We start from the raw sequence: 23330 nt of genomic DNA on the forward strand, positions 1-23330 counted from the left end.
AATCTTGCAGTGTTTTGAAGGAGAGACATACAACACTAGATAAGGGAGTTATTCAAGACATGAGTATTACGGCTCGGGGTCTCGGTAGAACTTAAACCGCAGAGGTTCGGTCTGTGGCAACAAAGCCACCTATCTCATTTTATTTACTTGCGGGTTGAATATGGTATGTATTCTGTCGTTAATTTTCGAACAAGTCGAACAATAGCTAGATTCTCTGTAGGTAACTGGAGGTTTTCTATTATGTGTTATAGGTAGGAGGTTGGCAAGGAAACAGGATGCACTGGCCTTGGGGGTTATGGCAATTTGGAGGGAGGGTCTTTTGCTAAAATGGGGGTACGTAATTTTCTTAAGGATTAAGGCAATAGAAAGCCTTGTGTATAGTCTTTAAATCTGGCAAGATAATGAATCTGTAGACACTACTTTGCAGTAGAGTTAATACTATTATCCTTCTCTGATCAGTGCTCTCTAGAGTAGGAGCATACCTTTCCCGCTAACGGATATGATAATGCTGGCATCGATTTCAAAGGCGTATCATAATACAGAAAGGATTCCAGTGACTTGGGGAAAAACTACATCTGCTGAACATGTCGATCTCTGGTATTCCCCCGCATTCCATGACCTCATCCCGACATCCCCCAAGAAGTGCCAGACCTGCGTCTGGCCATACACAAGGCAGGTCAATTTTTTAGGATGAAAAGTTCTGTCTGGTCCTTGTACCTAGTCGCTAGGGTGGTGAGAAGTAAAAAGTCTGCGCCGTGCCGACGTACCCTACAGAACGGGTGGGAGATTTGCGCATGCCGTTGAGGAAAACGTCGAGGCGTATCGACTAATAACAGGCGAGGGAAAAGAGAAAAATTAGCCCATGCTCCTCAACAAAGCGACTCAATCTTATAATGGCGTAACATCGAGACCTGGAAATGGCAGTGAAACACCTTGATCAATGGGCCGGCCTCGGCTCTTTGACCGGAGTGGCGTTGGTGTTGCAAGGAGCTATTCCTTTTGATGTCAAGTTTGTGGCGTTTGGCCGAGTCCATTTCTGCGCGGTTAATCTTGATTGAGTTTAGAGAAGCTGGCAATTGAGACCCTCAAAACAGTTTCTTCGAGTGAAGTGTCAAGAGAAAAGGTTCAATGGTCTGGTGGTGGTCGTATGATGGTATCTGATATCATTGTACTGGAGGCTCAGTCGAACAAAACAGGGTCACTAATAATGTAACGCTCAATCGGCTCCTCCAGGCATTAACCCAGGACATTGTCTTTCGAAAAGCATGTAAGACGTTGACCCTGGTCCCTGTCCTTGGGAGCCAAGAGAACGGCTCCATGTGGCGATGGGAGAATTGCCCTGGATTCCACAGTTATTTGGCCTTGGTATACGGGCCTTTAGGTTGGCTTTTGTTTAGGCGCCGTTGCTAGGAGCTTGGGGCCCCGACATCCCACCGACCCCACCCAAGCTTGGGCCGCTAGTACGCCAAAGTACGAGCTGAAGGCCTAAAGCTGTACCCGCAGGAGCGTCAACACCAGGCAATATCACGGCCGATAGTTGCTGTAGTGGCCTCTTAGTACCTGCCGAGTACATTATTACACCATCTTTTTGTGAACTCAACGTCCTCTGCACAATCCCCCTCCATATTGGTTGCTTGCTTCCAACTTCTTGGGCTCGAAATTCCTCCCTTATACTCTCATTTTTCCTTTTCATTCTTCCTCCCTTTTTTCTCTCCTCCTCACCACACTTGGGTCCCTCTCTCTCATCTCAATTGGTGTAGCGCTTCAAAACACCAAAGCAAACCACCACCGCCTGGACCTGAGATCCATCGTACTAGCTATAGCAGTACCCATCGCTGTTAGTGTTTCTCGCTCCTCCAACTCCGCTCCCCATGGGCACATATCCATCTGCATATGGATCCCTCCATCCCCTGTGAATGCCCCATGTTCAGTGCTCAGTGCTCACCCATCCATCGCATGCAGATCCGTCTCTTAGGCTAGGTTCATTCTCATCAGCGGCACAGTGACGCAACATCGAGACCACCACCATCTCGATTCGATCCCTCCGTTTCGCTTCTGCCGATTCCCCCCAGCCACGCTTCGCTACTCCCGAGAAAACTTCTCAATTGGCTTCGCGGACCATCGTTACAGCTTCCTCCTCCTTTATTATAGCTCCTTTCCCTGCTTTCCTGCTCTCCTGTTACTGTCCTCCTGAAAGGTCTCTGCGCTAGCTCCACTGCTCAATTCAACGCGACCACACCCCTGGCCGAAGCCCATCAGATCATCGCGTTCACTGTCTACCTTTCTTCCCCTCAGCGACTTACTCCTCACTTCTTGACTTGAGGTAAACACGTCAAGATGAGCGAAGGCGAGCAGCAGACTCGCGACATCAAGAACCACCTTCTCTTTGAGATTGCCACTGAGGTAGCTCATCGAGGTCAGTCATTTGCGACAGCAAAATCCTTCAATCTCGCGAGTCTTCGCATACTAACTTGAGGTGCAACACAGTCGGTGGTATCTACTCGGTTATCAAATCCAAGGCTCCTGTTACAACAGCTGAATATGGCGACCGCTACACACTGATCGGTCCCCTCAACCATCAATCGGTAAGGCTTCAGCTTGAAGATTGTCATGACTTTCACGTACTGACCACAATAGGCCGCCGTCGAGGTGGAGGAGATGGAACCCACCAGCCCAGAGATCGCTGCTACCCTACAGTCCATGAGAGATCGAGGAATTCACATTGTTTATGGTCGTTGGTTGATTGAAGGGGCTCCCAGAGTTATTCTCATTGACACCAAGACCGCCTATGGTCGCATGGATGAGTGGAAGGCCGATTTGTGGGAAGCTGCCAGCATTCCTTCACCACCTGGTGACGATGAGACCAACGAGGCCATTGTTTTTGGTTATCTGGTCGCCTGGTTCCTGGGAGAGGTAAATTCGCTTGACTATCCCACTTACGTGTCAGATCTGCTAACCTTAGTATCTTATAGTTCGTCTGCCATGAGAAGAAGAGGGCTGTCATTGCTCACTTCCACGAGTGGCTTGCTGGCGTTGCCCTGCCCCTCTGCAAGAAGCGCCGCATCGATGTGACGACGATCTTTACCACACACGCCACTCTTCTCGGCCGATACCTCTGCGCTGGCTCCGTGGATTTCTACAACAACCTGCAATGGTTCGATGTCGATGCTGAGGCTGGTAAGCGCGGTATCTACCACCGATACTGCATTGAACGAGCAGCCGCGCATGCATGTGATGTTTTCACCACAGTCTCCCACATCACAGCGTTTGAGTCCGAGCATCTGCTGAAGCGAAAGCCTGATGGCGTTCTGCCCAATGGTCTGAACGTCACAAAGTTCTCGGCGGTTCACGAATTCCAAAACCTGCATCAGCAGGCAAAGGAGAAGATTCATGACTTTGTTCGAGGGCACTTCTATGGTCACTACGACTTTGATCCCGACAACACTCTATACCTCTTCACCGCCGGTCGTTACGAGTTCAGGAATAAGGGTGTCGACATGTTCATTGAGTCCCTAGCACGATTGAACCATCGTCTCAAGGCCGCTGGTAGCAAGGTGACCGTTGTTGCCTTTATTATCATGCCTGCTCAGACCACTTCCCTCACTGTCGAGGCGCTGAAGGGTCAAGCGGTTATCAAGTCACTCCGAGATACCACACACGTTATTGAGCAAAGCATTGGCCGTCGCATCTTTGAGCGCTCTCTTAAGTGGCATGAGGGTGATCCCATGCCCGATGAGAAGGAACTCATCTCTGCTCAAGACCGAGTTTTACTTCGCCGTCGTCTCTTTGCCATGAAGCGTCACGGACTTCCCCCAATTGTCACCCATAATATGCTCAACGATCATGAGGACCCTGTCCTGAACCAGATTCGACGTGTACAACTTTTCAACCACCCGTCTGACCGAGTCAAGGTAGTCTTCCACCCCGAGTTCCTCAACTCTGCCAACCCTGTTCTTCCTCTCGATTACGACGACTTTGTCCGAGGCTGTCACCTGGGCGTCTTCTCTTCGTACTATGAGCCTTGGGGCTATACTCCCGCCGAATGTACTGTCATGGGTGTGCCCAGCATTACCACTAACCTTTCAGGTTTCGGATGCTATATGGAAGAGCTTATCGAGAACTCGAGCGACTATGGTATCTACATTGTGGATCGACGAACCAAGGGTGTTGACGACTCAGTCAACCAGCTCACCTCGTTCATGTACGATTTTTGCGGCAAGAGCCGCCGTCAGCGCATCAACCAACGAAATCGAACAGAGCGTCTTAGCGACCTCCTTGACTGGAAGCGCATGGGCATGGAGTATGTCAAGGCTCGTCAGCTAGCTCTACGCCGTGCCTACCCCAACTCTTTCAGTGGCGACGATGAGGAGGAGGACTTCATCCCTGGTGTCGAGCAAAAGATTTCGCGACCCTTCTCTGTTCCCGGCTCGCCACGAGATCGCACTGGCATGATGACCCCCGGCGATTTTGCCAGTCTTCAGGAAGGCCGTGAAGGCCTGAGCACTGAGGACTATGTTGCATGGAAGCTTCCGTAAGTGAACGTTTGTGCTTGGTTTGACGCCCTTGCTAATATCATTTACAGTGAGGAAGAAGACCCCGACGAGTACCCATTCCCCCTCACTCTTCGAACGAAGCAACCTGCCCCCCATAGCCCTTCTGATAATGTACCTGTCAACGGAACCCAGTAGGACCAATATTCCAGACTCTTTCGGACAGGGTTTAGAGAAGAGACAGAAGGGGAGGGACTGTATTTGAGTAGACGGGCGAACCTTTATTAATTATTGTTGTTTTCATGGGAACGAGCAAGAGGTGGAAAGGAGCTTTCTCATCAGGCAGAAGCTTGTATGTCATTACTGGTGTTGACGCACATCCGCATTGTCGCAATTTGCATCCTGCGCTTTTCTAGTTAACTAGTTACATCCACTTGGGAAACTTGTTTATGAAGCCTCTGTAGCTATTTCGATCCTTGGCATGGTTGACATGCATGGACTGATCCAAATAACAGAGTGATCTGAGACGTATAGGCGCCTTAACCTGGCGTCTAACTAGGTATGGTGCCAACAACGACAGCCCACTTTACCCCAACACCTACTAAGTTATACTAAACTTACCTAAGTTTTTATATGGCTTAGGATATGAGTCCTAAGTGTTCTTGTCTATGCTAGCCTGGCTATCCTAAAGGGCACGACTTTTCTTACAAGAAGAGAGTCATATATGGGCACAGTGATATTTGGGAATAAATAGTTCGGCTTAAACTGTTGTTGATCCAGAGGAGTTCTGAGCCACCTAAATTTAAATCTATCTGGACAGAAAGCCAGAGCGTATCGTGATCATGAAATCGAGAGACTAGAAAAAGTAATATAATAGCCCCATTTATGTCATGACCAACGACAGCCCTAGAACTTCTCATAACACCAAGACGGCGGCTACAGTAATGAATAGCTGATGTCAAGACGAATTGTACGTTACAATGAATTCAAGCCGTCAATGTCTCCACCAAGCCAGGGTAGCATGATGTGCACCGTGCAGTTGCATGCGGGAGCGAATGAGACCCCTAGAGCTGAAGGGCGTAAACTGGAGAAGTTACTATCAGCACATGGTTTGCCATTGGCGGTGAAGGATATGGCACACTTGATGCAGCGCGAATGCATGGCAGCGGGACGATGCCGTGGTGACAGACGCTTAGTTGCATGTAAACAAATGGTGTTCATCATGACAACATGTTGAATTGGGCAAGGGAAGTGTGCTAGTTGTTGGTTTGCACGATACTAAAGAGAAGATTTGCCAGCCCATGATGAGTATGTTCCTTTGCACTAAGCTTAAACATGAGAGAAGTCATGCGTTTTCTTTCCGTTTGAATTTATTCTTGACTGTTCTTTGTTTTGATGCTGCAGTCATGATATTCTCCAGGTCCTTTCCTCTATCTATTACCTGCAGAGAGACGGATACCGTAGCTGCATTGACACCCTAGGCCATCGGATCACACTGCATCGCACCACCATTTTCAGACTCTCGCGGGTCACTAAAATCCTTGCTGCGGTTCAGACTTCCCCGGGTTTCTTTGCTTGTCTCCCTGTCCATCCCCTGTATCGTCCCTGTCCAAACCCCTCCAGCAGAGGGCTTAGAAGCGGTGACAACGAACCAAAGCCTGAACCTGAGGGTAAGAGGGATGATAGGATTGAGGGAGACTGGAAAAGTAAAAGAGGGCCGGCTGCCCTCATAATGAAGAGCATCTATTTCTTTCTCTGATCTAACTTAGTCCCTCTTATTTTGTTCCGTGAACATTCACGGTGTTGGCACTAGCATCGTTGAATCACATTCATCTATTGCTATCCTTTCTTTGTCAATAGTTTCACTCCACTTTGAGTCTGAGGACAGCCGACTTCTCCTGCATATCCGAACTGTCGATTGTTTATATACACGCATACATCCCACCCATAACTGCATGCTTCCTAACTCCCGTCATCCTCTGTCTCTATCCCCCTCTTTTTTCCAGAGACACGTTTACTCCCATCTCGTTGGATCCCCACCATTTCACCCTTTTCGAATTTCGGGTCTAGTTGCCCGCTGCGACAACGTCCATCCTGTCTCACATTTCTTCCGTCGTTCAGTTTCTCCGGTCCGCTTCTCCTGGACAAGACCTTTCGTCACTCGACCGCCTCAGAACCGTCGGTACCTCTGCTCTTCAGCAACAGACTACCAGCCGATCAAGTACCCAATACCCGTGCTCATTCCCACTAAAACGAAAGCCAAAGCTAAAAGCCGACGGTACCTGACGGGAACTAAAAATATTGTTAGTACAGCCAAGAAAAGCTCGTTGCTCCCCGAGAACAAAGGTTGCCCCCCTTTTTGCCAGATGCGGCGTGGGGTGTAAACAAATGAGACACGCCCGCAATCAGTACCCGACACCGAAATAAGGGCCCCAGCTGGGCCTTGCCGCCTCCCAAGATGCCTTCTGCTACAACAACAACATCTACGGTTCCTCATAGGCCAACGACTCCAAAACTCCGTCCCAGGAGCTCCTCACGCGCTATCCGAAGACCGAACAGCGCTGCATCAACCCCTAACCTCAAGTCCGCATACGCTTCGCATTCGCGCGCCGCGCCGCCGCCTCTACCGCGCAAAGGTTCCCTGGCCCAGCTCACACAAGGCTCCCTCGCCAGCATCCCCGATGTTTCTGAGAGCTACGCCGTTGATACTGTCCTGAGCGACTCCTCACAAAACATGATGCCTCCTACGACGCCCGGTCGCTCACAGGCTGTGAACGTTGCACTTGGTGATATTGTTGATGTCCCTGGTGGAATGCATGGCGTTGTTCGTTTCGTTGGTCCTGTGCAAGGCAAGAAGGGAGTTTTTGCTGGTGTCGAGCTCGACCAAGACTTTGCTAGCCGAGGCAAAAATGATGGCGATGTGGACGGGTAAGAATAATACAGTGTTTCATGGGTTTTCAGACACTGACCGTAGCCAACAGCATATCATACTTCACAACAACAATCCCTGGCGCTGGTATCTTCTTACCAGCGGCCAAGGCTCTTCCTCGCCGCGATTCGATTCCGCCCTTTCCCATGACACCAGGCGCGATGGGTGGACTTCGGGCTGGCAACCAAAACTCACTCAACTACACTTCCCCAACACCTGGTCTCCCCAAGTTCAGTGCTTCTGTTGGACCCGGTGCCCGGGCTCCCAGTCCTCAGCAAAAGCTGGCACCCAGAACTTCTCTTCCCCGGCCCGACTCTCCTGTGCGCCGGATGCAGATGACACCTGGCCCAAGACCATCCATGACAACACCAGCCAAAACTCCCACCAGGTACGGGAGCCCAACGCAGTCTCGCTTCGCTCAGAGCGTCCGCGGTACATCTGGTGATCCGAGTAAGAGACCCCAGAGAATGGATCGGAAGCCAAGCCATGGACCGCGAAGTGCTTCAGCCTTGGGGTCGATATCAGGCCTTGATGATGATCCCGCACCTTTGGGAATCCAGCGAACCGGTACTAACGGAAGCTCCGGGTCGGTCTCGTCGTTCGCCATGAAGATTCGGCCTGCGTCGCGTATCAACGTTAATGATGAAGAACTCGATCGGCTGCGATCACAGATTGAAGATCGCGATCGGCAACTAAAGGAGCAATCCGCTACATTAGCCGACATGGAGAGTAGCTTAGTTGAACTGCAAGGTCTTATGGAGCAAGCAGACATGCCAGCGGTGCAACGAAACAGCTGGGACAACAAGGACACAGCGCAGCTGCGCCAACTGCTGAGAGAAAAGAACGACAAGATTGCCATGCTCACAGCAGAGTTTGACGCTCATCGAGCTGACTTCCGGAGCACTATTGACACTCTGGAGCTGGCCAGCACCGAAACGGAGCGCGTGTACGAGAAACGGATAGAGGAGCTGATGGCCGATGTTCGCGAACTCGAGTCACGTAACCTAGACGTCGATTCTGTGGCGACCCAACTAAAGCAACTGGAAGAACTGGTCCAAGAACTCGAGGAAGGTTTAGAGGACGCTCGTCGGGGTGAAGCAGAAGCTCGAGGGGAAGTTGAGTTCTTGCGTGGAGAGGTTGAGCGAACAAGGACGGAATTGCGTCGCGAACGTGAAAAGGCTTCGTCAGCTCCTCCGGCAAATGGCGATCATACAGTATCTTCCAAAGAGCTTGAGCAAAAAGATGATGAGATTAGAGGCCTCAAAGCCATCATTCATTCCCTCAGCAGAGACTCTATTCCTGGGGAGCCCAAGCCCCCTGCACCAAGGCCTGGTTCATTGATGGCCGAAGACGTTGTGGCGAATAAGATCGCGCGCGACAATCTCGAGCGACAAGTTGCTGAGCTCCAATCTCTCCTTGAAAAGAAGAACAGCCGCGAGGATGAACTCGAGAAGGAGCTTGAATCAATCCGTCAGAATGGTACAGCAGCCAACAGGTCTTCTTTCAGAGACTCCCGAGACACCGTCGTTATGGCCCAGGCAATGGAGAACCGACCAGTCGAGAACCTCAAGAGATCCAGTACAGCTACACATAAGCGGGTCAGCACCCTCGACACAATGCCAGAGAGTGACGACTACTCCAATGCCACTGAGACTAGCACCCTCTGGTGTGAGATCTGTGAGACTAACGGTCACGACATCCTAACCTGCACCAACATGTTCGGTCCTGATGGTGCTAAGACCAACGGCGAGTCCAAGGCCATCAAGAAGGCCAGCCGCGAGGAGCTTAAGCCTCATACCCCTACAGGTGATGATGCCCCTGCGCCTCTCACGCCATTCAGACTCAAGAATGCCGGACCTCCCTCTCCTGCAGTTAAGATCATGCCGAACCCCATGGAGTCAGGCCCCGTTGCTGGCAAGGAGAGTGGCATCATGGACCCCGAGAAGTGGTGTGCTCTATGTGAGCGTGACGGCCATGACAGCGTGGATTGCCCCTTCGAGGATGCCTTTTGAGGGCCAAATTCAAATATTTGTTTTCATAACGCATAGCATGTTGGAGAACCATTGGAACGAGCATCAGCGCGGCTTTTCTTGAAGCCTTGCGAAGGACCATTAAACTATGCTTGGTGTAAAGGGGCGTGATGAAAATCGCCTCATGCGTGTATCCCCTTTTCATGTTCTTATTTTCGAAGCTTGGGTCGGCAGTCAGGTTTTGAATGCCTGGTCTTTGTCTGGTAAGGCACTTTTCGTGATACCATATCCTTACTCGTGTTTTATATCCTCAACCTGTCTTGTAGCACTTTCTTGTAATACTATATGACATGGTATATCAGACTGTTTTTTGGTCAATATTCCTTGGTATTGTGAAGTTAGCAGTTGTGTATTATCTATCGCCTTGGTGTACCTTTAAACATGTTGCTGCCTATATCTATTCCCTGCGATATTTGTATTCTCTCCCCTCGAGCACTATGCCACCACCGAGCACTCTTCCACAGCTCACCATCCCACTCACCTGCCAAAGCACGATACTTCATTAAAAACCATATACTGGGCTCCCAACTACGTGAGTCCCACGGCACACCTGCACCCATACCATGTGAGTTCCTCCCAGCTCCCCAGCATGTGAAACCGCCGGAAAGAATATCGTGGCACAGAGCCCCTTCATCAATGGCATTAGGATCTTGATCGAGAACGGTGATAAGATTCTCACGGAAGATTTTAAACGGAATAACATCCTAGCTGCATTAGTACGCAAGAGCATGAAGTCGTTCATACTAACACACAATATAAGGATGATGTCCAAACGTTAACTGTTTCTCAATCGGTTGAAGATCAGATGATACATCCAGGAATCTTGACTTCACAAAGGACAGTTTTGATGGATGGTGGCCTTCGTCCGGGGTAACAGAGAACACACTGCAACCATCATCATGGAGTATCTCGTCTACACCCCTCATACCGAGAGCGTAGCAGTTTGCGAATATTGCACCAAATATCCCCGGCTCCATTGTGTATTGTGCTGGGAAAAGCGATGGTCTCGCATTTGCTGTCTTGTACAATGCTTTGGCAAATTGGATAGCTTGAAGTTGACCAGGAGTCTGATGCAGTATGTTTTGTGAAGAGGACGGAGATTTCGGTCCTCGGATATCTTGTTGTAGATGACGAAGAAGAGATCGTTTTTGTTCAATGCTGAGGCTCTCTACGCCGTATAGGATGTCTTTCAGGGAACCATCGTCATTGCTTGAGGCTCCTTGAGAGCCGCTGTGGTCAGAGTCTGGACTATCCTCAAAGACTTCTTCTATGGCCCTATAGCCCATGTAGTCTGCTGGGGGTTGGCCTGTAAACGCTGAGGATTGTTGTATAAGCCCAGGCATGACATCTTCCCACTGGTCGTGAGATCCAAGGCTGGGAGGGTTGCCTTTGTTAAGTGCTGGCAGAAATTCCGGTACCAGTTGGTTAGAAATGACCGTTGAAACCGACTCCTGGGTAAAATCTTCCCAAGTTTGCGGCACAAAATAAGTTCCAGTGCCATCGAATCTATTAAGATCCAATGGTATGAGATGGTTAGTCAGAGGGGCGCTAGACAATGTTTGGCCTTGCAATGGAGGAGCGCCGGTGTCACTCGAACCACTGGGACCCGGAACATCATCTATATGACCATTACCGGTGATACTAGAAAGGTTACTGGGCTCCAAAAGCTCATTTAGCAGGGCCAGTTTCTGTTTCCGCTTTTCGCCTGTGATACCAAGGTTGACGGTGTTAGTACGATCAAGTTCCGCCGATATATCGTGCAACTTCAGATCAGTAAAAGTACATACGATAGTTTCGGCTGGCAAGACGGTTCTGCTCACGGCGTGCCTCGCTATTGCGGTTGGCTGACACCTTGCCCTTCTGGATCTTTGTGGTCTCACCCATAATATTCCATGACAACGAGTTGAGATTAGGGTAAGCAGATGTGGAACTGACGCAGCAGATAAGAAAGATGATGATAACTGCGATGCCAAGGAGGTCGAGTTTTTTTTTTATACCTTTTGAGTTGTTAGGGGCACACAGTTTCTTCCGTTCAATATTGGCTTCTTGTCGTTCAAAAGTGTTGAGATGTTTTTAAGTCACAACAAGATTAGTTGTTGATGCTTCAGTCCATGAACACGGAGGTAAGGTTGTGAGTTAAACGGTCCCACTTTTAGACTTCCTTAAAGCAGTAGTGGTTTATTGACCAATCACACTAATCATTTTACTGATTCTACCGTATCCCCCAAAGAGTTCATGAGGCTCTAGGTACTCCAAGGCACCTTAGGGAAGGCAAAGCAACTTTCAAGATGTCTACCTATCCTAGATCACAAGAAGACCTAGGTAAGTTTAGGGTAGGCTTAGGGTGGGCCTCAGACTAAGGTGCCTATTATTTCTGATATCTTACCTCTGGATTAGAAGTTTTCTGCTTCTGAAGGATACCCTAATCTTTCATAAAATCAGATCAGAAAAGTCTACGGTACAACAGTACTTGGGCCAAAACTGACGTTGCTTGAAAGACGGAACTGGAGACTCGTGGAATCCCATGGGTTGTTTCATCGTCCGAGAGAAGCCTGGTCATTATCTCACATGTCAATGTTCTGTGTAATCTCATTATTCAATTCTGCATGGTCAGGGAGGTAGGACACAGGGTTTGTTTTTTGTACAACAAACAATATGTACTTCGGGTACCCCAGTTCATTAAGAGAGGGTGGTGGAAGTTTCCAGGCTCTGGACAAAGCACGCGACTTGACGTCCATGGTGACCATTTATAGACACATCGTTTCGAATAATGTAGAGAATCTAACGGCATCAAACCATAAACTGTCATGCGCCCTCCGAGTCAGGTATTCCAGCTTCCGCGGTGACAGGGGATGCCGGGCAGGCTTTTTTGAGGAGGCGAAGAGTGAGCGAATCAGTGCAACACGCTGCATGCCCGGACAGGAGCATCGGGGTCGGGTTGTGGGGTCCTAAATCGGACCCTGCGGCTCGAGAGAAAAAAATCGAAGAACTTTTGGCCACTGCAGGAAGGGCCCTAGGGGCCTTTTGGAGGGGTCCTGGGGACGCCTTGCAGGGAGGTCTGTTAGTGAGGTACCTACACAGCCTTGTATGGCGCCTGTTGAGGCATGGGGCGTGTAGGTAAGGTAGGTAGGTTGTTTGTTCGGTGTTATGGGTGTAAGCAGGTAGTTGCTAGTATCGGATGCTTACAGTGTGGCCTTGGGATGGGCTTTGGAGTGTGTAGAAGCCCCTGGAAAATCCGAACAGACTCTAGAAGAAGGTGCGGAAAGATACAGAAAAACGAAAATGTAAATTTGTCTTGGTTTCCAACAGGTTTTCCGCCCTTTTGCCGCGTCACAACCTTCCTCTGAGACCTGACTCCTATAGCCCGCCCGCCAGTGTGGTTACTACTACGACGCACTAAGACGCAGGTCATGCATTATCAGCACCGCCACAGAATCTACATTCTTCCACACAATTCCATGAGGCGCGACTGTGCTGCAGCCTCCCCTTCTTCCATCTCAAAACCCGTCCGCTCAATCCAAATTCAAGTCTCAGCGCCTATTCTCGACTCGATTTGAACTTGACATTTGACTCTGACGTTTTTGTTTGAGACACTTTTCTCTCTTCTTTTCAGTGGGATAAACTCCCCTCTGTTTCGACATTTGCGAATTCCAGCGCTCTTATCGATCGCCTCTTTCCCCCTCCACTTATTCGAATCGAATTTTAGAGACCCAAACCCGTTCAAACTCGCCGCAGCGCAGCCCCGCCGTCGGGAGACTCGAGATACACCCTTTGGCGAACAAGGTACGCATATAAGAACACTGTCTTCTCCCTGTGCCGGATGCTCGGTGTATGATGTTGTCATAATTCATCTTCTTTGCCCATCATATTGTTGTTGCGCGCGTGAAAATCTGCGTCTTTGTTTGCTTTGTCTGGGCTTTACTAATATTCAACAACAGTCCTCGCCTCCCCTGTTATCTTGGACCCTGCGATAACAAAACACAACTCGAACAGCCGACACAATGGTCAAGGAAACCAAGTATTACGATACCTTGGGCGTATGTTCTATCGATCCCCGAACAAACCTCGAACAACTGCTAAACTGGATCACAGGTTGCCCCTACTGCTACTGAGCAGGAACTGAAGAAGGCTTACAAGGTCGGAGCCCTCAAGTACCACCCTGGTATGTATCCCAAGACCCTCTAGTCAGTTCAACATGCCTAATGCAACATAGACAAGAACGCACACAACCCCGATGCCGAAGAGAAGTTCAAGGAAATCTCTCACGCCTACGAAATTCTCTCCGACTCTCAGAAGCGACAGATCTACGATCAGTATGGTGAGGCCGGCCTCGAGGGAGGTGCCGGCGGTGGTGGAATGGCCGCTGAGGACCTGTTTGCTCAGTTCTTCGGTGGTGGTGGTTTCGGTGGCATGGGCGGCATGTTTGGCGGTGGTGGTATGAACCGTGGCCCCCCCAAGGCCCGCACCATCCACCACACCCACAAGGTTACCTTGGAAGATATCTACCGAGGTAAGATCTCGAAGCTTGCTCTCCAACGGTCGATTATTTGCCCCAAGTGTGAGGGTCTCGGTGGCAAGGAGGGTGCTGTCAAGCGATGCACTGGCTGTGACGGCCATGGCATGAAGACGATGATGCGCCAAATGGGCCCCATGATCCAGCGCTTCCAGACTGTCTGCCCTGACTGCAACGGAGAGGGCGAGATCATCAAGGAGAAGGATCGCTGCAAGCAGTGCAATGGAAAGAAGACCACCGTCGACCGCAAGGTCCTCCACGTTCACGTCGACAAGGGTGTTCGCAGCGGCACCAAGGTTGAGTTCCGAGGTGAGGGTGACCAAGCGCCTGGCGTCCAGGCTGGCGACGTCGTTTTCGAGATTGAGCAGAAGCCCCATGCCCGCTTTACTCGCCGGGATGACGACCTTCTTTACAACTGCGACATTGAGCTTGTTACAGCTCTGGCTGGTGGTACCATCTACATCGAGCACCTCGACGACCGATGGCTTGCCATTGATATTCTTCCTGGCGAGGCTATTTCTCAAGGTATGTACTCACTATAACGCGCTCAACAACCGTAAGCTAACTGTTTTAGACGCTGTCAAGATGGTTCGCGGCCAAGGTATGCCTTCTCCCAGGCATCACGACTTCGGCAACATGTACATCAAGTTCAACGTGAAGTTCCCCGAGAAGAACTGGACCGAAGATCCCGAAGTTTTCGAGACCCTCCGCAAGGTTCTCCCACCCGCCACGCAAAACGCACCTCCCGGCGACGCCATGTCCGAACCCGCCAGTCTCGAGGATCTGGATAACACAACCCAGAACAGAGTATTTGGCAACTCCGACGGTATGATGGACGAAGATGACGAGGATGGCCACCCCGGCGGTGAGCGTGTGCAGTGCGCCTCGCAGTAAGCTAGTCGAAAGAGAGCGGCGCAATAAACACACACGGCGAGTGCCATAACCACATCAATAGGGCATTTCGCACATCCACAGTCTTAGTCAGAGACAGTGCAGCTGAGGGTGGACGTCAGCCCTTGTTGGCGACGTCGCTTAATCGTTCAATGATACCAAAATTAGCAGAGGATACGGTCTTCTAGGGATTGTGAGCGAGCGTGGTGCTGGGGATAAGGTGCAGTTGAGTGGGCACCTGAGTTGAACCTCGAACGATCGTGTTTGAGGGGTTAGTGAAGGTGGAGGAGCATTCGATCAGGCTTGGTTGGCGTTTTGAGGACATAGACGATTCAAATGAATTTGGTAGTAGCAGACGTAGACCATGAACATGATGATTTGTTTGTTATTCTAATATTGGTTGACGAAACCTGTAAAGCATACGTGACCAGACAAGTGGACCCAGGAACTGTCAAAGCTTCAAAAAGATTATTGGTCCACATACTCGCAAGATATGTCCTAGTTGCTAAGTGCCTAGTACATTGCCTGTGACGAGGGCTTGCGTTTGGTTGAAGCGCGATTGGAGATAACACATACCCAATGAAGACCTCGAGCACATTGCCTCATTCACTATGTACTAGATACTCGACTAGTCTAGGCGTACCTGCCTCGGTGATAAACTCTCGTCTTTGTAGGGTTGTGGAAATGACCCTTTGTCCATTGTGGTACTGAAAAATTAATTTCTTTTCTATTACTTTTGGTACATCCTTATTACTCCTCAGCAGGCCCAGCCTCTTCCATCATTTGGTCTTCGGGCACCTGCTCCTCACCCCTTTCTTCTTCCCGTTCCGTGGCTTGTTTTCTTAAAGGTTCGGTGTTATACAAAAGACTCCTCACGATTTTCTCATCGACATCAAGTTCGGCGTTTTCGATATCGTCGTCATTCACCGAAGCTATTGTGCTTGTGGCGAGCTTCTCATCAGTCATGGTAAGTGAGTAGACAGCCAGGCTTCTTGCTTGCGTAGGATCACTGGGGTCCAGAGCAGCGACGATCTTGGGTGCTTCATCGCCGTTGGCGGGCTTGATAGAGAGGCTGAGGGGCTTGCCGGGAAGCTGGATAATAGCTGGGTGATTAAGGGCGTGATTTTTGGTGAGTTGCCATGAAAAGATGGCCGAAATACTAATCAATGTGAGTTGAGTCATAGGTCATCAATGGATAATACACTTACTCCTGACATATGGCGAGAATATAAACAAGATCCGAGCCACCATGTGGATATACCAGGCTGTAAAGCCCAGACACAGCTACCTTTGTAATCTCGGGCAATATCTTTTGAGCTAAAGACAAGATGCTGATTTTGGAGAGGAGCTTGTTTGATTTCCAATTCCAGACGAACAAGTCCTCATCACCACCGCCCGACACAAGAACATCACCACGCGAGGCTGGAATGACCATGGAGCTGATGAACTCTGTGTGACCAAAGCAGAAACCCTCGATGACATACGACTGAGGAATGTATCTTGAAACCCGAATATGTTCATCACGATCGGCAGTAAGAATATATCGCCGACCCTCACTCTCACCGATCACGAGTGCAGTAAGCATAGAAACATGGCCAAGCAGGAGAGTGATCTCAAAGTCTGGACCTTCGGCTTTGGAATTGCTGTCGTTTTTGGTCCGCGTAGAAAGCTCCATCTGTCTTTGCTGCTCTTGAAGAGCTCGCAGGTTGCGCTTCGAGTGAACGGTTGTAGTATTGGCAGATGGTTTATAAGCCGGTTTGGCGGGGGCAGGGGTTGAAGCAGTCTGGAGAGTAGGATCGTAGAGGAGAGGTAGAGAGTAAACATCTCCAAATTTATCAGCGACAACAATCTGAGAGTCTGGTCCAATAACCACATCACTAGGGCGTTTGGGAAGAGTTCTGGCCCAGAATTAGCATAAGGGCTGATGAGTTGTTTTTTCATATGAGCTTACCGTTTGCTGATTTGGTTGAGGGAGGCTTTCCCATCATTCTCAAAGACCCAGATGGCCTTGTCATGTCCAGTGATAGCCAAGATATGGGAGCTATCAGGAGTACTTGTCAGATGCGTAATGACTGGGCGATCGGGTACTCGTGAGATGTTGTGATCCTTTGCTCGTTGCTGATTTTGTCTGTTCTTGCTCTTCTTTCCACCCTTCTTTTTGCCCTCGCTTTTCATTTCCTCAGAGATTTGAGTATCCTCTTGGACCTCTGGCTTGGTAGGAGCTGTCTCATCTTTTGGCTCTTCAGTTCTTTGTCTCTTAGCTGGGGGACCATTCCCATCTTCTTCCTCGGCGATATGAGTCTTTGTCACGGGATTCCCAGTTAAGATGTCATCTGAAATAGCCTTAACTGCCGCGTCTACTTTGTCAACATCTGGATGTTTCCATGTTGAGAGGTGAGATCCATCCTCAAGGCTAAAGGAATGAATCTTGCCTCCTCGAGCAGCAAAGAGAACATTTCCACTGACGTGGACAACGTTGAAGGGAAATTTCATGACGCCTGAGCCCCTGTGAGTTTGATTGAGGATTAGATATCAAATTGATGAGATTTGATACTAGAGCAATTGCTCGGTGATAGCTCAAATCAGACTCTTCTAAGTTCCACTTTCATGGACGTGATAGAAAAGATACATTGAGAATGTACCTTCATCTAGGATTGCTTGGTACCCCACCTTGCACCCAAAGCAGACTAGTCCCTCTATGCCCTAAGCGAATTGGCTTGCAAGCACACATTACATTTTCTGAAAGCTGCCGCCAAAAGAGTTTTCTTGTCTTCATCAACATCTTCATCAACCTCCAATTTCCATTTTACGATACCCCTTGCCCTTAAATAACCTGCCTTCAGAAAAATAAGAAGATATGGGGGGCAAGTCTGAGAACAAGGCCAACTATTTCGACAAGCTCAAGGGCTTGCTCGAGGCCTACAACTCCATCTTCATCGTTGAGGTTGACAATGTCAGCTCCCAGCAGATGCACGAGATCCGACAGGCTCTCCGAAGCAAGGGTGTTGTCCTCATGGGCAAGAACACCATGGTGCGTCCCTTTCTTCGAGGAAGAAGACACCCTCCGATTGCTAACGATGTCACCAGGTTCGCCGAGCCTTGAAGACCTTCATCCCCGACTCTCCCGAGTACGAGCGTCTCCTCCCCCACGTCAAGGGCAACGTTGGTTTCGTCTTCACCAACGACGACCTTAAGGAGGTCCGTGACATCATCCTCGCCAACAAGGTCGCTGCTCCTGCTCGTGCCGGTGCTCTCGCCCCTGCCGATGTCTGGGTTCCTGCTGGAAACACTGGTATGGAGCCTGGAAAGACCTCTTTCTTCCAGGCCCTCGGTGTCCCCACCAAGATTGCCCGTGGTACCATTGAAATCACCACTGATCTCAAGCTCGTTGAGGCCGGCTCCAAGGTCGGTCCCTCCGAGGCCACCCTGCTCAACATGCTTAACATCTCTCCCTTCACCTACGGTATGGGTATCTCTCAGGTCTACGACCAGGGCCAGTCTTTCCCTCCCAGCGTTCTCGACGTCGGTGAGGAGCAGCTCCTCAAGACTCTGTCTCAGGCTATTGCCACCATTGCCACCATCTCTCTGGCTCTGAACTTCCCTACCCTGCCTTCGGTTCTCCACTCCGTTGTCAACAGCTACAAGAAGGTTCTTGCTGTTGCCATCTCCACCGAGATCACCTGGCCCGAGATTGAGGAGCTCAAGGACCGCATTGCCAACCCCGATGCTTATGCTTCCGCCGCTCCTGCCGCTGCCGCTTCTGGTGGCGCTGCCGCCCCTGCTGAGGCTGAGAAGAAGGATGAGTCCGAGGAGGAGGACGAGGACGAGGAGGGCTTCGGCGGTCTCTTGTATGTGAACCCCTTCCAATGTATTGTGAACATAACTAACAAATTTGCAGCGACTAAATGTAGTCACATCAACAGGATGTACGACCGCCTTCCAGGACTTTGGTTGGGTTTACGACTTATGTATCTTAAAAAAGGGGCACATAGATCGTCTGCTGGACAATTGAATCTGTCGCGACGGTTACGAATCAAATTCCAGGCCTCAACATGCGAGTGAAAGCTTTTACCAAACCGACTAATGCAGCTCTGCTGATTGAGTGCGATATTCAAAAAGGTTAGTCAGACAAACACCAAACTTTTTTTTTCCTTTTTACATTTCCGGATGATTATATAAATTGTTCAAGAGCTTTTTAACCCTGAATCTCCTGATGACACACACATCACCACCCTATGACGGACACCTATCACAATCATTTTATTTTGACAAGTTGTTTTTTGAGAGTATCAAAGCTAATGGTCAAATCATACAGGTCTCCACGCCCTCGATTGTTCTCAAGCTTCCATGGTGTGATGTCCGTGCATGTTTCTTAAATGAATCCAATAGCCTAGCTAAACTGTAGGATATGAGAAGAATGGTAATACCTAACCATGTGTACCAGGAAAAAACTTGGACTCCTAGTTAATCTTCCTATAGCCTAATATTATATTATAATTGGACGTTGAGAACTCTTGTTACATTATCGAGGCACGGATTAGAGTTTGACGATAGACCAATGTCGATCAATACTATCCATTGCATCCTCACGCCTTGTAATTTGTCTTACTTTTCGTTATCTCATAAATTGATGAGTTTTGGATGCAACTGGCTTGCAAGAAGATATTATGAAGTCTTTAAATCTTTGTTATTGGCCCTGCCTGCCGCCCCTCACTGCGAGAGGCGCGACTTCACCATCAATACCTACCAAAAGTCACCTATATGAAGTTATCTTGTTTCAAGGCACGTTTCGCTACCTCAATGGCTCGATCCGGTAGCCCAGCAAGTCTTGCAACTTTCAGTGCGTGGCTTTGTCGGTTAATACCTCTCTGAAGTTTGTGATTGTAGAAGAAACCTCCCTCACCATCCTCGACTACATTGGTGCAATATGTCTGAACAACACCTGCCTCAGCTGAACACAACCCCTCTTCTTGAGCCAAGTCGGCTACAGAGTGGAAGTGTGTCGCAAAAAGGGTGCGGCATTGGTTGACGGTCGCGAGGTGATGCAGGCTTGCAAAGGCGACAGCTGTACCGTCCTCTGGCGTGGTACCTCGACCGATCTCATCCATGATGACGAAAGACCGCGGTGTTGCCTGCTTGAGGATAGCTGCTGTTTCCAGCATCTCAACCATGAATGTGCTTTGATCGCGGTAGAGGTTGTCAGCTGAGCCCACTCGGCTAAAGATAGCATCCACAATCCCTAGTTCTGCGTATGATGCAGGCACGTAGCAACCGATCTGGGCCAAGATCGTGATGAGAGCATTCTGGCGTAGAAACGTACTTTTACCGGCCATGTTGGGACCTGTGATCAACCAGATCCGGCCGTCAGTTGGTGATCCAACCAGACAGTCGTTCCTCACAAAACTTCGACCCTGCTCAAATAGGCCGCCCTCAACAGTGGGATGTCTGCCGCCTATGATGGTGTGGCTAGTCGTATTGTTCAGCACGGGCCGGACGAGGTTCTGCTCGCGAGCCAACTTAGCGAAGGAGGTTGTGATGTCAAGTTCATCGAGGACGGCGGCATTACGGCGCAGCTTGACAAGATTTTTGACGACAAGCTCTCGAAGGGAGTGGAACACGGCTTGTTCTTCAGCACGAATCTGGGCGCGAACTTGGTCCATACGTTGCCCGAGAAGTGTCCATTCGGATATGTGAAAAGATCGCGTAGAACGGCTCGAGGACAGAGCTTGTACATCAGCGAGATTTCGAGCGTCTTTGCCCTTGATATGGGCAATGTGGCCAAGGCCAGGTGTCCACTTAAGGGATAAACTTGGAGCATTGAGGCTTTCGCGGAGGGTCTCGTTGAGTGTCGCTTTCTCTTCTGTCAAAGTCGCGAGATCAGTGTGAAGCTTTGTCAAGTTTGGGCTCGCAGCAGGTCTCATGATCCAAGCTCCATTCTCTTCGGCGTAATAATCCCGAATACTGGCGGGCCGTTTTCGCTTGCCCTTAGGAAGAGATGCCGCATCGTCCTGTGAACCTTCGTTGCTAACGACATTTTCAGCAAGGGCTAACATCTGGCTGGCCTCGGAGTCTTGGACCTCATGCTGTAACTCGATACCTTCTTCATCAATTGCATCTCTGATGCGCTGGGAAAGTTTCAGGGGCTGCGTGAGACTGATTCGAGATATCAATGAAGTTAGGCAGTGGTGCTCTGACTTGCGAGATGCAGCGTTGGCATTTTTCAAGAGATTCACGATATCCTTGGCCGCATCGATAGTACTGGCCAAATCGAGGAGGTCATCAGCATCGCCACGGCCAAGTGTGAATTTCTGAACAAGGCGCTGAGAGTCGTGACTCCTACGCAACAAGAGGATTACGGAGTCACTCAGGTTTACATCGTCGATGAAGCGGGTGACGAGATCCTGTCTACTAGTGATGAGCTCAAGAGACGTGGACGGTGCACTCAACCACTCGTTGAGAAGTCGAGCACCGCTTTTAGTAACAGTGCGACGAATGGCATGCAGCAAACTACCCCGGAACACACCATCACGAATGGTTTGCTTGATCTCAAGAGCACGCATGCTATTTTTATCGACAGCCATGACCTGCATGTCTTTGTTCCTTAGCGGAGGTTGCAACTTCATACTCATGCCTTGCAGCCGATCCTTGACATAACCAAGAAGGAAGCCGGCAGCGTGTACCTCAGCTGGCGAGAAGGCGGATGCTTCATGTTCAGCTAGGGCACACTCCAGCATGGGCGTCCAGTTTTCCGGATGAAACAGCGAAGAATCATGCGGGCGGGGTGCGTATGAGATGATGTGACGATCCTCAGCGAGGAGGTCAGATAGGCCATTGTCAGGGCAGGACTGCAGTGCCTGGTCTAGGAGAAGCTCGCGCGGGCATAGTCGGGACAAGATCGTCGGTAAGGATGCAAGATTGGCTTCTTGGGTGCAGAAGTAACCAGTTGAGAGATCAAGCCATGCCAGGCCGAGTGGCACGGCGTCTCGGAACCCCTGAGACTGTCCAGCACCTCGGCCAACGCCAACAGCTGATGGTGCTGGGTGGGCTGATTCGGGTCCTTGGCCCCCTAGTCCTCCTTCTGAACCTGCCACTCGGCCGATAACGGCCTTTACATCAGTGACGGTATTTGTGGCTTTGGTGCCTGGGTCTATATGAATCGCCATCACGTAGTTGTTGGCATATGGATCCATAAAATTCTCATCTATTAGAGTTCCGGGAGTAATGATACGAGCAACTCGACGATCATGCATCAACCCACCTGACCTGACCTTCGCTGTGGGAGAGTTTGGATACTCCTCAGCGATCGCGACATGGCGACCGAGATCTTGAACGAGAATTTTGAGGAAACGATCGAGCTGGAAGAAGGGGAAACCTGCCTATAAGACGGGTGATGATGGTGAGATATTGAACCAGAAGATGAAAAGATAGCGTCAAGGTAGAGGGTATTAATAAACATACCATGGGGACAAGACCAGCATTTGTCTTTTTGTTAGCTACCTTGATGTTTAACAGGGGCCCGTACTCCTCAGCGTGCTCAAAGTAGAGCTCATAGAAACCGCCCACTCGCGTCAGCAACACACAGTTATCAAACTTGAGCATATTCTGACGGGCTTGAAGCAGCACGGTGGGATACGCGGGAGGATCTTGGGGTAATGGCGGCAGCGGGAGCGGCAAAGCCTCTGTCGACTCATCGTGGGGAGATGAAACTGACGATGACGTTGGTAGAGGAGATACTGGCTTCGGTTGAATAAGCCCCTGAGGCAAATCGGAGAGCTTTATGGTGGTGGTGGTCTTTTTACCCCTGGCTTGGAGAGGACGATGGGGAGATGGTGGATGTTGGAATGAGCGGATAGAGAAGCCATGGTATAGTGAGTGCTCAATATGACAGTGTCCATGAGAAATGGCAGAAGCTTTAGGTGAAGGAGCTCCTACTATTGCTGCAGCATTAGAAACAACAAATGTGGCCGCCTTGAGCACAGAGCTAGAAGCTGAAGCTGAAGAAGAGGCAGGCACAGAGATAGACCTGGAAGTTGAAGCTGATGGTGATGCCAAGGGCCGCAGATGGCGGATGCCGAACACTGGGGGCACCATACGGCTGGAACATGGAGACGGGATGGGCTGTTGCAGTGGCGGTGGTGTTTATGCAACGAATGGATGTTGGAAGTATCAGGTCAATTCCTGATTTGAGAACAGCTCAAGAGGGGTCGTTCATCAACCAACACTCCAGCTTTAATTAACTAATGCTTGCTGCGGGGCCCGAGGCCGTCGACAATAGAAGCAAGATCTGGCGTGCAAAATGGTGGCACTGAACAAGGAATGGTATGGTGATTAATGGATGGATCATGCAGGGCTCATATGATGACAAGAGAAAGAGAAGAGCATTCCCATACAACCCCGCTGGTGCGAGATGCTTGAAACTAAGGTAGGTAAGGTGTAATAGCGAGGAAAACAGCAGCATGGGCCATCAAAAAGTGGCT

At 49.9% G+C, this 23330-nt stretch overlaps 7 protein-coding genes across 7 annotated transcripts; 4 read left to right on the forward strand and 3 right to left on the reverse strand.

Moving 5' to 3' along the window:
- Positions 1-2097: 2097 nt before the first annotated feature.
- On the forward strand, positions 2098-4971 carry FOBCDRAFT_21843 (glycogen synthase). Its single transcript, XM_031176164.3, has 5 exons — positions 2098-2416; positions 2488-2585; positions 2638-2913; positions 2973-4531; positions 4583-4971. The coding sequence occupies exons 1-5, from the start codon at positions 2338-2340 to the stop codon at positions 4686-4688; spliced, it is 2118 nt and encodes a 705-aa protein (XP_031047297.1). The 5' UTR covers positions 2098-2337; the 3' UTR covers positions 4689-4971.
- Positions 4972-6948: 1977 nt separating this feature from the next.
- FOBCDRAFT_289997 (uncharacterized protein) lies at positions 6949-9725 on the forward strand (the record flags this gene model as incomplete). The annotated part of the gene is made up of 2 exons (XM_031176167.3): positions 6949-7418; positions 7472-9725. The coding sequence occupies 2 exons, from the start codon at positions 6949-6951 to the stop codon at positions 9429-9431; spliced, it is 2430 nt and encodes an 809-aa protein (XP_031047300.2). The 3' UTR covers positions 9432-9725.
- A 54-nt stretch (positions 9726-9779) lies between these two features.
- Positions 9780-11591, reverse strand: FOBCDRAFT_217748 (uncharacterized protein). Its single transcript, XM_054703783.2, has 3 exons — positions 11237-11591; positions 10202-11154; positions 9780-10153 (listed from the first exon to the last, which is right to left on the reverse strand). The coding sequence occupies exons 1-3, from the start codon at positions 11331-11333 to the stop codon at positions 9806-9808; spliced, it is 1398 nt and encodes a 465-aa protein (XP_054559758.2). The 5' UTR covers positions 11334-11591; the 3' UTR covers positions 9780-9805.
- A 1618-nt stretch (positions 11592-13209) lies between these two features.
- FOBCDRAFT_217756 (uncharacterized protein) lies at positions 13210-15247 on the forward strand. Its single transcript, XM_031176172.3, has 4 exons — positions 13210-13486; positions 13542-13611; positions 13663-14487; positions 14537-15247. Exons 1-4 carry the CDS (start codon positions 13451-13453, stop codon positions 14854-14856), a joined length of 1251 nt encoding a protein of 416 aa, XP_031047305.1. The 5' UTR covers positions 13210-13450; the 3' UTR covers positions 14857-15247.
- A 259-nt stretch (positions 15248-15506) lies between these two features.
- On the reverse strand, positions 15507-17521 carry FOBCDRAFT_217757 (uncharacterized protein). Its single transcript, XM_031176179.3, has 3 exons — positions 16805-17521; positions 16062-16751; positions 15507-16012 (listed from the first exon to the last, which is right to left on the reverse strand). Exons 1-3 carry the CDS (start codon positions 17344-17346, stop codon positions 15604-15606), a joined length of 1641 nt encoding a protein of 546 aa, XP_031047312.2. The 5' UTR covers positions 17347-17521; the 3' UTR covers positions 15507-15603.
- Positions 17522-17710: 189 nt separating this feature from the next.
- On the forward strand, positions 17711-18758 carry FOBCDRAFT_198552 (ribosomal protein L10-domain-containing protein; the record flags this gene model as incomplete). The annotated part of the gene is made up of 3 exons (XM_059608922.1): positions 17711-17884; positions 17941-18701; positions 18752-18758. 3 exons carry the CDS (start codon positions 17711-17713, stop codon positions 18756-18758), a joined length of 942 nt encoding a protein of 313 aa, XP_059464428.1.
- A 734-nt stretch (positions 18759-19492) lies between these two features.
- Positions 19493-22957, reverse strand: FOBCDRAFT_290003 (muts domain V-domain-containing protein; the record flags this gene model as incomplete). Its single annotated transcript, XM_059611761.1, has 3 exons — positions 19493-22229; positions 22312-22821; positions 22877-22957. The coding sequence occupies 3 exons, from the start codon at positions 22955-22957 to the stop codon at positions 19611-19613; spliced, it is 3210 nt and encodes a 1069-aa protein (XP_059464429.1). The 3' UTR covers positions 19493-19610.
- Between the last annotated feature and the right edge of the window lie 373 nt (positions 22958-23330).

Source organism: Fusarium oxysporum, chromosome III (assembly GCF_013085055.1).
Source record: "Fusarium oxysporum Fo47 chromosome III, complete sequence".
NCBI classification, from domain to species: Eukaryota; Fungi; Ascomycota; class Sordariomycetes; order Hypocreales; family Nectriaceae; genus Fusarium; species Fusarium oxysporum.